At 40.5% G+C, this 12,147-nt stretch overlaps 1 protein-coding gene and 1 non-coding gene across 2 annotated transcripts; one reads left to right on the forward strand and one right to left on the reverse strand.

Annotated features, from left to right (window-relative positions):
• Positions 1 to 265: 265 nt before the first annotated feature.
• On the reverse strand, positions 266 to 775 carry LOC116858491 (DNA-(apurinic or apyrimidinic site) lyase-like). Its single transcript, XM_032843296.1, has one exon. The coding sequence runs from the start codon at positions 773 to 775 to the stop codon at positions 266 to 268; it is 510 nt and encodes a 169-aa protein (XP_032699187.1).
• A 5,994-nt stretch (positions 776 to 6,769) lies between these two features.
• Positions 6,770 to 6,874, forward strand: LOC116858513. The gene has a single exon (XR_004380933.1). It is a non-coding gene; the product is annotated as a U6 spliceosomal RNA (small nuclear RNA).
• The last annotated feature ends 5,273 nt before the right edge of the window (positions 6,875 to 12,147 follow it).

Here is a 12,147-nt window from a genome sequence, read left to right on the forward strand (position 1 = left end):
CTATGGCTCTTTGTTTTCATGTGGACAGTTCAAAGGAAGTCAGCAATAGTTTTTGTTTAAGGCAAAAAAAAAAAAAAGAAAAGAAAAAGAAAAAACTGGGGGTTTAAAGAAAAGCATCAGTAAGAGCCTGGTTGAAGGATTTATATTTTTAGAAGGGAAATACAATGCAGATATCTACATCTGTTTTTAAAGAAGTTTGGGGAGGTTAAGTTTTAAAGCTAGCTTGGGGCTCATTTCCCAGGTTTAAAGTAATTTGGGGGTGGTGTCACAGTGCTAAGTGTAGGGTGATAGGACAGTAGTCACTGCTCAGGGCCTTGGAATGGATCTTGCTGTCACACAATGCAGGTAACAGAGAGTGAGACAACAAAAAGTAATGAAGGTGCCAACTGACATTTTTGAATTGAGCATTCATCATGTAGGTCCAAAAGGTATAGGCATAGGCTGTGTTGGGGTAGAGGTGCCGGAAACTGCCAGCCAGTGGCATAGCCTGTAGTAATGCCCCAAAGCCTTGACGCTCTTGTGGAGTGAAGCCAGCATTCTTTTTGTTTCCCTTGGGGTCATGAAGGTCGATTTCTTCATGAGCCACATTGAGGTCCCCATATGGCACAAGGGGCTTCTGGGAAGCCAAACCCTTCAGGAACTTGCGAAAGCCTTCATCCCAGTGCTGCCAGTACCCCAAGCGTAACAGACCTTGACCTGCGTTAGGTACATAGGCTGTTACCAACACAAATGCGTCAAATTCAGCCACAATCACTGAGACCTCCTGCCATCTCATGTTTGCAGTTTTCACTATTGTATTGTCAACACTGGAGTCACACGATGCTGTCCTTGTAAATACTGTCTGGGCAAAATTACAACTATTTGATGGAGACGAGGAACATAGGTTGGGGTAGGGGGAGGCTTATTGATTTGTAAGTATGGGTTTATAAACAGGACAGGAGCAAGGGAGATTTGGGCAGCTAGGATTTCCATCTCAAAGGCATGTTCCTGAAATTCATTTGTGTTAGATAGAAGGATGGATGGTTGGTAACCCCACTAAACCAATGTTGGGTATTGCATCCATGAACATGGTATGTTGCTCTATTCATTTAAACCTTCTGGCCTGTCAATAAAGCTGAGCAGAGAACTCTGATTCCTGCTGTACCTTCCCTTCCTGGGGTTATTCTATCATCTCTTAAGGAGTTTTTATTTTTTTTAAGATTTTATTTATTTATTTGACAGAGAGAGAGATCACAAGTAGGCAGAGAGGCAGGCAGAGAGAGGAGGGAAGCAAGCTCCCTGCTGAGCAGAGAGCCCAATGTGAGTCTCGATCCCAGGACCCTGAAATCATGACCTGAGCCGAAGACAGAGGCTTAACCCACTGAGCCACCCAGGTGCCCCTCTTAAGAAGATTTTTTTAAAATCATGAGATTTCTGGTTTCTTGTAAGAAATTTAAACTCTATAGCAAAAATCTCAAAGTACTGATGCTCTGAAATTTGACTTTTATTCTGTCCCAGGACAGCAGCCCCAAATGAATTCACCTATTCCTGATTAATCAGGTGTTTCTGGGTTACCTGTTGGCAGCCTCCAAACTGCAGATCCTTCCCCTTTGTCCCTGTCACAGAGTAGATTTCTGTCCTAGCTACCTCCCCAGAGACCTTGCCCTGACCTAGAGAGCTCTGAAGTGGTGCAGGAAAGGATATAGGGGATGGAATGGGAAAATAGCCAAAGAGTGCGCCCTAAACTTAAGTCAGCAATGTGCCATAGTTGCTAAGAAGACAAAAATCTAGAGTGCATCAATAGAAGTGACTATATCCAGATCATGTGACAAAAAAGCCCCACTTGTTTGCAATCAGACCCCACCTTAAAGTCTGGGCATCAGTTTCAAGAGGGACAGTGAGCAACTGGAAAGCATTGAGAGGAGAATAATCAGAATAGTGAAAAGTCTGGAAATAATCTCATGTAGACAATAGCAAACATTCTAGAGATGCGTAGTCTCACAGGGAAGATCTAAGGAGAACAAATACTTGAAGAGGTATAATGTAGAGGAGAAAATGGATTGCTCTCTGGACCAGATTGTGGGGACAGTGTGGATCCACATGACCATTATTCAACTGTTTGTCAAGGAAACAAACCTACCCTAGCAGTAGGTAAAGGCTGGAGGGTGATCTCAGCAATGGGGTATAGGGATAACTACATTAAATAGGAGGTTGGAAAAGATAAGAAGCCATTCAACTCTAAGAGTCTGTGAGGTTTTATTTTTTTGTTTGTTTGTTTGTTAAGTTATAAGTAGGACAAGTCATCTGTTTAGGCAAAACAGTATCTGCCTAACACTCCCACTATTAGAGGCATCTAACTGGGTAAAAGCATTGTTCTGAAATAATCTCTTTTAAGATGCAGTGTGTTGTCTGAGAAAGGTGACACATTAGCACAGATAGGGAGCCAGAAGGAAGTTTGGAATCATGGAAATAGCGTTTGACTATGAATCAGAAGATTTTGGTTTGAATCTTCCACTTGTTAGCTATGTGGTCTTAAGCAAGTTATTTACCTCTTTGAGTTTCTGTTTCTTCGTCTATTAAGTGAGAATAAAAATGCCTATTCTCAGATACCAAAGACATATACCTTTTGCTGGTACAGACCCACCAGGCACAACATAGTTCCAGAGCCAGCAGCTCTAGTGACATACATATCAGAGTAAAGGTGACATGTTCCTTTAACTAACATCTATCAACTTTCACCACTTTCATCCATATTCTACTGGCTATCCCAGGCAATGCCACAAGGCAAGAAAAGAAATAAAAGGTATAATGATTGGAAAGGAAAAAATAAAGTTGCTATTTGTTAACAATATGATTGTCTTCATAGAAAATCCAAGGAAATTTATACACCGATTATTGTAACTATCACAAGAATTGGGAGAGATTGCTGAATTCAATCTCAGCATATCAAAAAATCAAAAGCATTCTTATATACCTGCAAAAACTGATTAAAAAGTGTAATCTTTAAGAGTTCCTGTCACCATATCCACAAAAACTAAAAGGTATATAGGTACTAGCAATGGATCTAATAAAAGAAGTAAAAGAAGTGTTGATTCAAATGGAGAAATTATAAAACCTCATTGACAGTCAGAAGGTCTAAATGAATAGAGCAATATACCATGTTCATGAATGGAATACCCAATATTATTTTTTAAATCCCAAATTACTTTATAAATTCAATAGAGTTCCAATAACAATCTCAACCTGGCCATATCTGTGTATAGGAAACTTTCAAGCTAATCTTAAAATATGACAGAAAAGAGCCAAGAATAGTAAAGACAATTTTGAAGAAGGATGAGGCATTTGCCTTACCACAAGTGAAAATTTTTATTAAGGCTATAGTAACTAAAATCGTGTGATTCTGACACAGAAAGCGAAAAGTAACTGCGATGAAATGGAATAGAGAGCCCAGAAATACACCCATGCATTTAAGAATTACAGCAATGGCATCACAGATGACTGGGAAAATGATGGATAGTCAATAAGTGATGCTAGAACAATTGATTATCAATATGTAAAAGTAAAAATAAAATTACCTTCTTACCTTACGCCGTATATAAGGAATAACTTAAAGGCTTTGATGTGAAAAAGCATAATTTTTAAACTGTTAGAATAAAATATCAGAGGATAGTTCTGTGGCCTTGGAGTAGGGCAGGATTTCTTAGGTAAGACCCTAAATGAACAATACTATAAAGAATACACTTGACTATATTAAAGTGGAGATTTAATATACTAAATGTGCTTAATATTTTAATTATACATATATATTTTAAGATTTTGTTTATTTGAGAAAGACAGCATGAGCACAAATGAGCAGGGGGAGGGGCAGAGGAAGAGGGAAAAGCAGACTCCCCACTGAGCAGGGAGCCCAACAGTGGGCTCAATCCCAGGACCCTGAGATCATGACCTGACATGAAGGCAGATTCTTCACCGACTGAGCCACCCAGGCACCCTATATTATATTGAAATAGGAAAAAAAAAAAAAAAAAAAAAAAACCACAACAAAGTGAAAAGCCAAGCTCCAAAGTGGGAGAAAATCTTTTCAAAGAATACTACTAACAAAGGGTGAGTTCCAGGTTATATAGACATTCTAACAAATCCATTTTTTAAAAAGGACCCACAATCTAAGAGGAAAAATACACAAAGAATATGAACAAGCAAGTCACAGAAAAAGAAACACAATAGACAAAAAACAAATGCAAAGTTACTTGACCTCACCAGTATTTTGAGAAATCCGACTTAAAATCACAGTAAGAATGACTTTCCGGTAAAGACGTGGCATATTGAGCATTCTACCATTTCCTCTAAAAACCTCACAAAGATGACAGCAGATTCTTTTTATAAAAGGCATAAACTCACAAGGATAAGGAGAATGGGAGAGAAGGCTATAGCACTAAAACTTTGGAAGCCAGAAAGCAAACAAATGGGAGATAACTGACAGAAAACCAAAGAAAGCTGAATCTCAATCTATAAGTGGAGAGAACCGGGAAGTAACCCAACTTGGTCTACCAGATACCTCGGGCAATGAGGATGAAGACAGAGTGGTAAATAAGACTGGATAGAAATCTTTAAAAAGCCAATAGGTTCCTAGATTTCCTTTCTTGCTTCATGCAGCCAGAAGTTTTAAGAGATTAAAACAAAGAGTCTGTGGAAAAGAAAAAAACAGACAAATGTGAGAGCAAGTTATTATACAGAACAAGAGAATTAAGGGAATGTTTATATAGTAAATCCTGAAAAAGTGAAGGGAGCCTATACCCTCCGGGAAGGAGATTGGGAAATGCTTCTAAAGGATTCTGACTAGTCCAAGGCGAAAATCTTGGTACTTCTGACATCAGGTTCCCCCAAGGACCTGGCCCAGCCCAGCCAAGTGAGCACCATAATCTCAAACTCAGAACTTTCAGTTTTTTAGTGCCCCATGTTTAAATATCAGTGAGCATTTAGCATCACCAGACTCCTAAGGAAAGACCTCTAACAAAGACAATAAAGACGAAAAGAAACAGGAAAAAAGCAACCTGGAGAAAACAGATTCTAAGCCAGAAAAGAAAACTAAGAACAAACAAAAAAAAAAATGGAAACAAATAATAAAAGGACTGTAATTACTATTCTTAGAGGGGTAAGAGTAGATATTACTACATTCATAAAACAAGATGGGGAAAACGTTAAAATGAACATTTGAGGAATAAAAAAAAAAGTTAGATATTTAAAATTAAAGAAATTAAAAACATATGACAATTTCAATGGAAAAAAATTAATAAATGGATTGGAAAATAAAGCTGAGAAAATTCCCAGAAAGTTGAATTAAAGACAAAGAGAAAAAAAAAATAGGAGAAAATAAGACCAATGCAGGAGGCCCAATATCTAAATTATAGGAGTTCCAGAGAGAGCCAAGAAAGCAGAAGAGAGGAAATGCTCAGATAAATAATCCAAGAAAAATTTCCCAGAAGTAAGACCTGGCCCTCTGGATGGAAAGGGCCCATGAAATGGCCACCACATTAGATGAAAACAGATCAATCCATACATACATATTCTTAAATACATAAAACCACAGAATGAATTCAAACCAACTTCAGAACAGTGGATACTGGTGAAGTATGAGAGGGTAAGAGGAGTGGGGAGGGATAAAGAGTGGGTTTCAACTAAATCTATAAACTTTCTTCAAAAAAAGAACTGGCTATGGCAAAATGTTAACTTTTATTAAATATGGGAAGTAAACATGAGTATCTGTAATATTCTCTAAACTGCTCTGTATCTGTTTCATAGTTAAAATATAAATGCAATGAGGCTCAGGAAAATATATAAGAATAATCAAATCAAAAAAAACAAACAAACAAAAAAGAGGGACACCTGGGTGGCTCAGTGGGTTAAAGCCTCTGCCTTCGGCTCAGGTCCTGATCCCAGGGTCCTGGGATCGAACCCCACATCGGGGTCTCTGCTCAACGAGGAGCCTGCTTACCCCCCCGCCCGCCTACTTGTGATCTCTGTCTGTCAAATAAATAAATAAAATATTTTTTAAAAAAAGAGTAATCATAGCAGCCAAAAACTGGAAATAAACTAAATGTCCATTCCAAGAAAATAGATAAGTTGTGGTATATTCATACAATGGAGTATTTTATTCAATAAAAAGGAATGAACAGCTAAGTCATGAACAATGTGAATGAATATCAAAAATATGTTTAAGAAAAGGAGCCAGAGGGGCACCTGGGTGGCTCAGTGGGTTAGGCCTCTGCTTTCGGCTCAGGTTGTGATCTTGGGGTCCTGGGATCGAGTCCCGCATCGGGCTCTCTGCTCGGTAGGGAGCCTGCTTCCCCTTCTCTCTCTCTGCCTGCCTCTCTGCCTACTTGTGATTTCTGTCTGTCAAATAAATAAATAAAATCTTTAAAAAAAAAAAAAAAAAGAAAAGGAGCCAGATACAAAAGTGTGTGGAATCCAATAACAAGCAAAATGAATCAAGGGTGATAGAAGAAGGAGTTGCCTAAAGAAAAGAGAAGGATTAAGGGATTGACTGGAAAGGACAAAGAGAGTGATAGACGGTTCTATACCTTGCTGTAAGTGAAAGTTACATGAGTATATGTAATTATCAAAACACACTGAGCTAAATACTTGAGATCTGTCATATTATTGTCTGTAAGTTGTACTTCAATGATGAATGAATGAATGAAGTGGAAAAACAGGTGACCAAAGGGAGCTTCAAAGTTAAATTTTGGGTTGAACCAATGGAATACTAGTCAGCCATCAAAAAATGAAAGTTTGGTGCTCACTTCGGCAGCACTATACTAAAATTGGAATGATACAGAGAAGATCAGCATGGCCCCTGCACAAGGATGACACGCAAATTTGCAAAGCATTCCATATTTCAAAAAAACAAGAAAGAAAGAAAAAAATGGAAGTTTTCCATTTGCAACGACATGGATGGAACTAGAGGGTGTTATGCTCAGCAAAATAAGTCAATCAGAGAAAGACAATTATCATATGATCTCACTCATATGTGGAATTTTAGAAACAAAGCAGAGGATCATCGGGGAAGAGAGGAAAAAATAAAGCAAGACAAAACCAGAGAGGGAGACAAACCATAAGAGACTCTTAGTCATAGGAAAAAAACTCAGTTTTGTTGCAGGGGAGGGGACTGGGGGGATGGGGTAGCTGGGTGATGGACATTAAGGAGGCCACGTGATTTAATGAGCACTGGGTATTACATAGGATTGATGAATCACTGACCTCTATCTCTGAAATCAGTAATACATCGCATGTTAATAAATTCAATTTAAATTTTTTAAAAAGGAAAAAAATAAAAAAAATTTTAAATTTTAATTTTAAAAAGGAAAAAAATAAGTAAATTTGGGGTTGAAGCTCATGGTCTGCATTCTGTGACTCCAGATGTTCCTAATGTAAAGTCCCAGGTGGGGTTGGAGAGCCCGTTGTTTATAGAAGGTCCACACCTCTTCTGTATTTTCATCTCTTAACCTTCTCCAGAATCCACATGTAATGGTATCAGAGTGATGGTCTGCTTCAGAGCTCTGGGAAAGAGGTAGGCAAAAAGGCTACAAAGAAAATTCACCAAGCTCAGACCTCATCTTGGCCAAACTTCCTTCCCATCTGTGAAGCTCTCCGACAACGTTCCTGACCACGGGTAAGCCAGTCTTCACGCTTGAACCTCTGCAGTGACAAAGAGCTACCCACCTCCCCAGTAACAACACCAGTAGTAACCACGAGCCACCTGGAGTGAGTCCTCTCCACGTGCCTGGAGCTCTTCTCAGCCCTTTACGTGTATTGACTCACCTCAAGTCCGCTCGATCCAAATTTGGACAGATCTGTCTGCAGAAAGTTCAGACGGGGCTCCCCAGTTTCCTTCTGATCCTCATGAAGTCTCTTAACTGAGGGGGAATGAGGAGTTCCACGTTGGAACAGGTTGCCACAGAGACCGCAGGGGAAGACAGATGGGTGTGCGATGGGCTTCATGCTTATTGTCGTAAGCCCAGTATATCCCGGGCTCCAAGTCATGGCAGTAGTCGTAATAATAGTTAACAGTTATTGAAGCACGTGCTTGCTTTACATGCATTTGCCTCATTTAATCCATAGAACAACCCTCTTTTTCTACAGATGGGCCAACTAATGCTTTGAAATGTTAAGTCACCCTCTGAAGGCCCCAGAGCTGGTTGCTAGCGTTCTAGCCCCGGCTGTCTGGCCAGAGGCCGGGCCGTTAGCTATACCCGTCGGTACAAGTTTTCAAAGTTAATGTGTTTCTGAGAAGAGTGTGATAGAAAAATCGCTGAACAGTGTGAGAAGGCTGGAGCTCTGCTCCCCCTTCTGCTACCTCTCTGTGAGCCTGAGCAAACTGCTCTCTCCTGTTCCTTCAGTATGAAACATGAGAGAGGTGTCAGATGACCCTGAAAGCCAGGCCTCACTCTGATAATCTGTGTTCTAAACTGTAGGTGTCTACAGTTCTTTCCCGTCGGGAGTGTGTCCTGAGACACACTCTAGTTAACGAATGTCTAGTTAACATATGGAGATGAGGAGGAATAGACGTGTGAATGAATGAATGAACGAATGAGTGGTCAGATGGAGTAGAATCTAGCATTTTCCTTTGCAGAAGGCTGTTCCTGGTCAGCTGATCCTGGAGAAAAAAAAAAAAAAAAAAAAAGCGGGTCCTGATCTCACTTTTCAGTTTCATTGCTTTTCTCCAGTCAGCTTCAAATCTTGGCTGATGAATAAAGCCCGCTTCAAACCCAGGGCTTTCTCTCAAGGCCCAGCTGTAGGCTAGAAGCAGAAAGTGAATATGCGCAGAGTCGCCAATTAGTTTGCTCACTGCCCTCATGACCTCTGACTCCTGCTGGGCCACCCCATCCATTAGCTGTCCTCTTCCCCTCTGCCCTCCTCTCTCCCAGTTTGAGCGGTTGTTGGGCCATTCTCTTTCAGCAAAGAAACATGCTCAGGCATTCAGCCAGCCGTTTCCACTTGTTGTTCCTTTGTCTCCTCCCTCTGTTGCCCTTGTTGCTAACCTGGTCACCACTCCTTGACCCTTGGCTGGGCTCTCGCCCTTCCTGGGTACAGGGAGGGGCAGTATTGCAAGGCAGGGCTCGCTGGGAAGAAGAAGGCAAGTCCTTGCTTTTCCTTTTTGGATTTCATTCCACACGCTTGAGGTTTTTTGTTTTGTTGTTTTAAAGAATTTATTTATTTATTTGACAGACAGAGATCACAAGCAGGCAGAGAGGCAGGCAGAGAGAGACAGAGAAGCAGGCTCCCTGCCGGGCAGAAAGCCCGACTCGGGACTCAATCACAGGACCCTGGGATCATGACCCGAGCCGAAGGCGGAGGCTTTAACCTACTAAGCCACCCAGACACCCTCACATGCTTGAGTTTTAATCCTAGTCCTCCTCACAAGAGAATCCCTGTAATGCTTTCCCTGGGATGATGGTTTCTTTTAAAGGTAAGTGTTTTGAAGGTTTCTGTGAGTTGGGAAGTCAGCAGTATGTTACTTTGAGATCCTGGCTATTCTATGAGTTTGGGGGGAAAAAAAACTATATTAAATACACACACACACACACACATATATATATATATATATATAAATTATGTGTATATGCATATATATAGATATGACATATATATAGTTGATTAGGACAGGAAAGCCTAGTTCAAGATTATGGGTGTGTGAATACCTATTTGTGAAATAAGGTAAAGCAGTCATCAAAAGAGGAATATAAACCCATTTTATTGCACTTGAGAAAAGCCTTCTAAATGTTCATTGCATCTGTTAATTCTTTAGAATTCTAGCTCAGACAGCGAGGGAGCTGGTAGTGAGTTTATTAGAAAAGCCCAAAGTTGGGGGAGTCCAACTCATTGCATTTAAATCCAGGTCCTGCCACTTGTCATCTGGGTGACTTTTGGTGAAAAATAGTGGCTTTCAATTTTCTGAGAGCATCCCATGTGCCAAGCTCTTCACATCTATCATCTCCTTTAATCCTCATAATATAAACAGTGGGACGGATGTTCGAAGTCACCATTGTCGTCACTGCACAAACAAAGAAATGAAGGCTAAGAAAAATGAAATGATTTGCCTCAGGGTTGTCTACATCGTAAATAGCGGGAAAGGAATGTGAGAGAGCAGGGCCATATTTCCTCCCCATTATAATGCAGCTAAGTTATCGAAGCTTCATGAGCTTTGGTTTCCTCACCTGTGAAGCACCTAACAGTAATGACGAACTACTCCCAAATGCTTCTTATTATATTCCAGGCACTTTTCTTAATAGCGACACGCCATATCTCGTTTCATCGTCACAAAGTTCTAAACATAGGAACTAGTTTTATTCCCATTTTACAGAGGAGGTAAGTGAGTCTTAGAGAGGTTGAGAAACTAACCCAGATTGCACATGGCTGATAAGTCGTGGAGCCAGGATTCTATTTTGAGCCCGTTTGGCTCCAAGCCCAGGCTCTTTCTACTTTCTGCCCTAGGACGGTGACCTCCAAAAGGCCTGCTGACGGAGATACGGTATGTACGCAAAGAGAGGATGACAGGAATGTGAGGGAGGAGGAAACGAATTCCAACCGAGAGGAACACAGACGGCTTTATGGAGAATGTAGAGGAGAATTGCTGGATGGAAATTGACTTTAATGAGGTAGGGCTCAGAAGTCCATCTGCTTTACAAAGGGAGGCACACCCTCATTATGGACCAGTGTTTATGCTAAGGGCTGGACAGAGTCCTTGCCATAGACATGTCTAATAAATACTAAGACAGGTCCTGTATCTTATCCATCTCGGTCCTACGTCCCCCCTCCCTTCCGCCTCCCACCCCAATAGCATCTAGCATGGGTTCTTGGACTATAGTACATACTTCACAGTGGAGATGTCCTTGTCCCTATCATACATTCCCTAAATGAATAAATGAATAACCTCAGGAAGGATTTGGTTGGGAGCAAGTGGCTCTCCCGGTTTGGGGGACGCTGCCGCCCCACAGTGGGAAGACCCTATCCCTCTTCTCTTTCTTCCTGTAGGTCCTCTGACAAGAAGCCTACAGGCTGAATGATAGGGGCTCACTGCACCAGAGATGATTTACGGTTCTTTGTTCTACTAACCCTTTCACATTCCTCTCCATCCTCTTTTTGCAACCAATTCATCATGACATTTAAATGAAACTTTGGATGGGGAACTATGGCTCAGTCCTGAGACAATTGTTCAAGACACCTGAACAACAATAGGTCTAGCATTTGAATCTATAAAAGATCACTTCTCCATTGGGATTATCTTAGACTTCCCTGCTTTCCCCAAGGACCCAGGGAAATGCCTTTCTTTCTATCCTAAAGAATCCCAGGTACTCAATCTGGACAGTGAAAAGAAAGGGGCGACATGGAGCTAAGTGGCTGTCGAAGGCAAGATTCTATAGTTTCTCCATAATTAGAATAAAGGAGGACCCAAGGAAGATCTCAGTCTGGGCTGCAGAATAGCTTTGCAAAGATGCTTCGGAGTTTTACTCAGTGCTCTGGGAACCCCAGGCTTGTTGGGTCAATCTGCCATCAAAATGATGATGGCCCAGTGAAGGGAAACTTCCTTGGTTCTTCATGCTATTAATACACTTTGATGTCACACTAATCAAAGTAAACCCATTATCATGGTTCTAGGAGTGATCTAATAGTGAGCATTTCACTCCTCTGTCATTAAGCATACGTCAGTCACATCATTCATGGGATACCCAAGGCTGGTGTTACTTTGACTATGTCAGCATAGTCAGAATCAAGAGTTAAATTATTGAGCAAAAAAAAACCATATATACTGAGTTTAATAGAAAAATCATTGTAAAAATGGGCATTTAAAATTTTATTGATTGTTTCATATCATCGCCTTATTGTGAAAAGAACTATGATGGTTAGAGACTAAGATCCTAACATGATTTTTTATAACACAGATGAGTAGGTGATGCCTTCTAATTTTTTACTGCATGATGCTCAACTCTTCTTCTCTGTGTCTCATTTTCTCTTTTTTGTACACAATTAGGAGATAAATGTTTGCTTCCTGTCCTCCTCAAGACGAAACTCAAATGCAATGCAAACAAGATATTTTCTATAATAATGTGTTCAAAAAAGTTAAAATACATCTTAAGTTCAGGGAACCACATCAGACTTTAAATGCACCAAGGA

Source organism: Lontra canadensis, unplaced genomic scaffold (assembly GCF_010015895.1).
Source record: "Lontra canadensis isolate GAN:19392208 unplaced genomic scaffold, GSC_riverotter_1.0 scaffold137, whole genome shotgun sequence".
NCBI lineage: Eukaryota > Metazoa > Chordata > Mammalia > Carnivora > Mustelidae > Lontra > Lontra canadensis.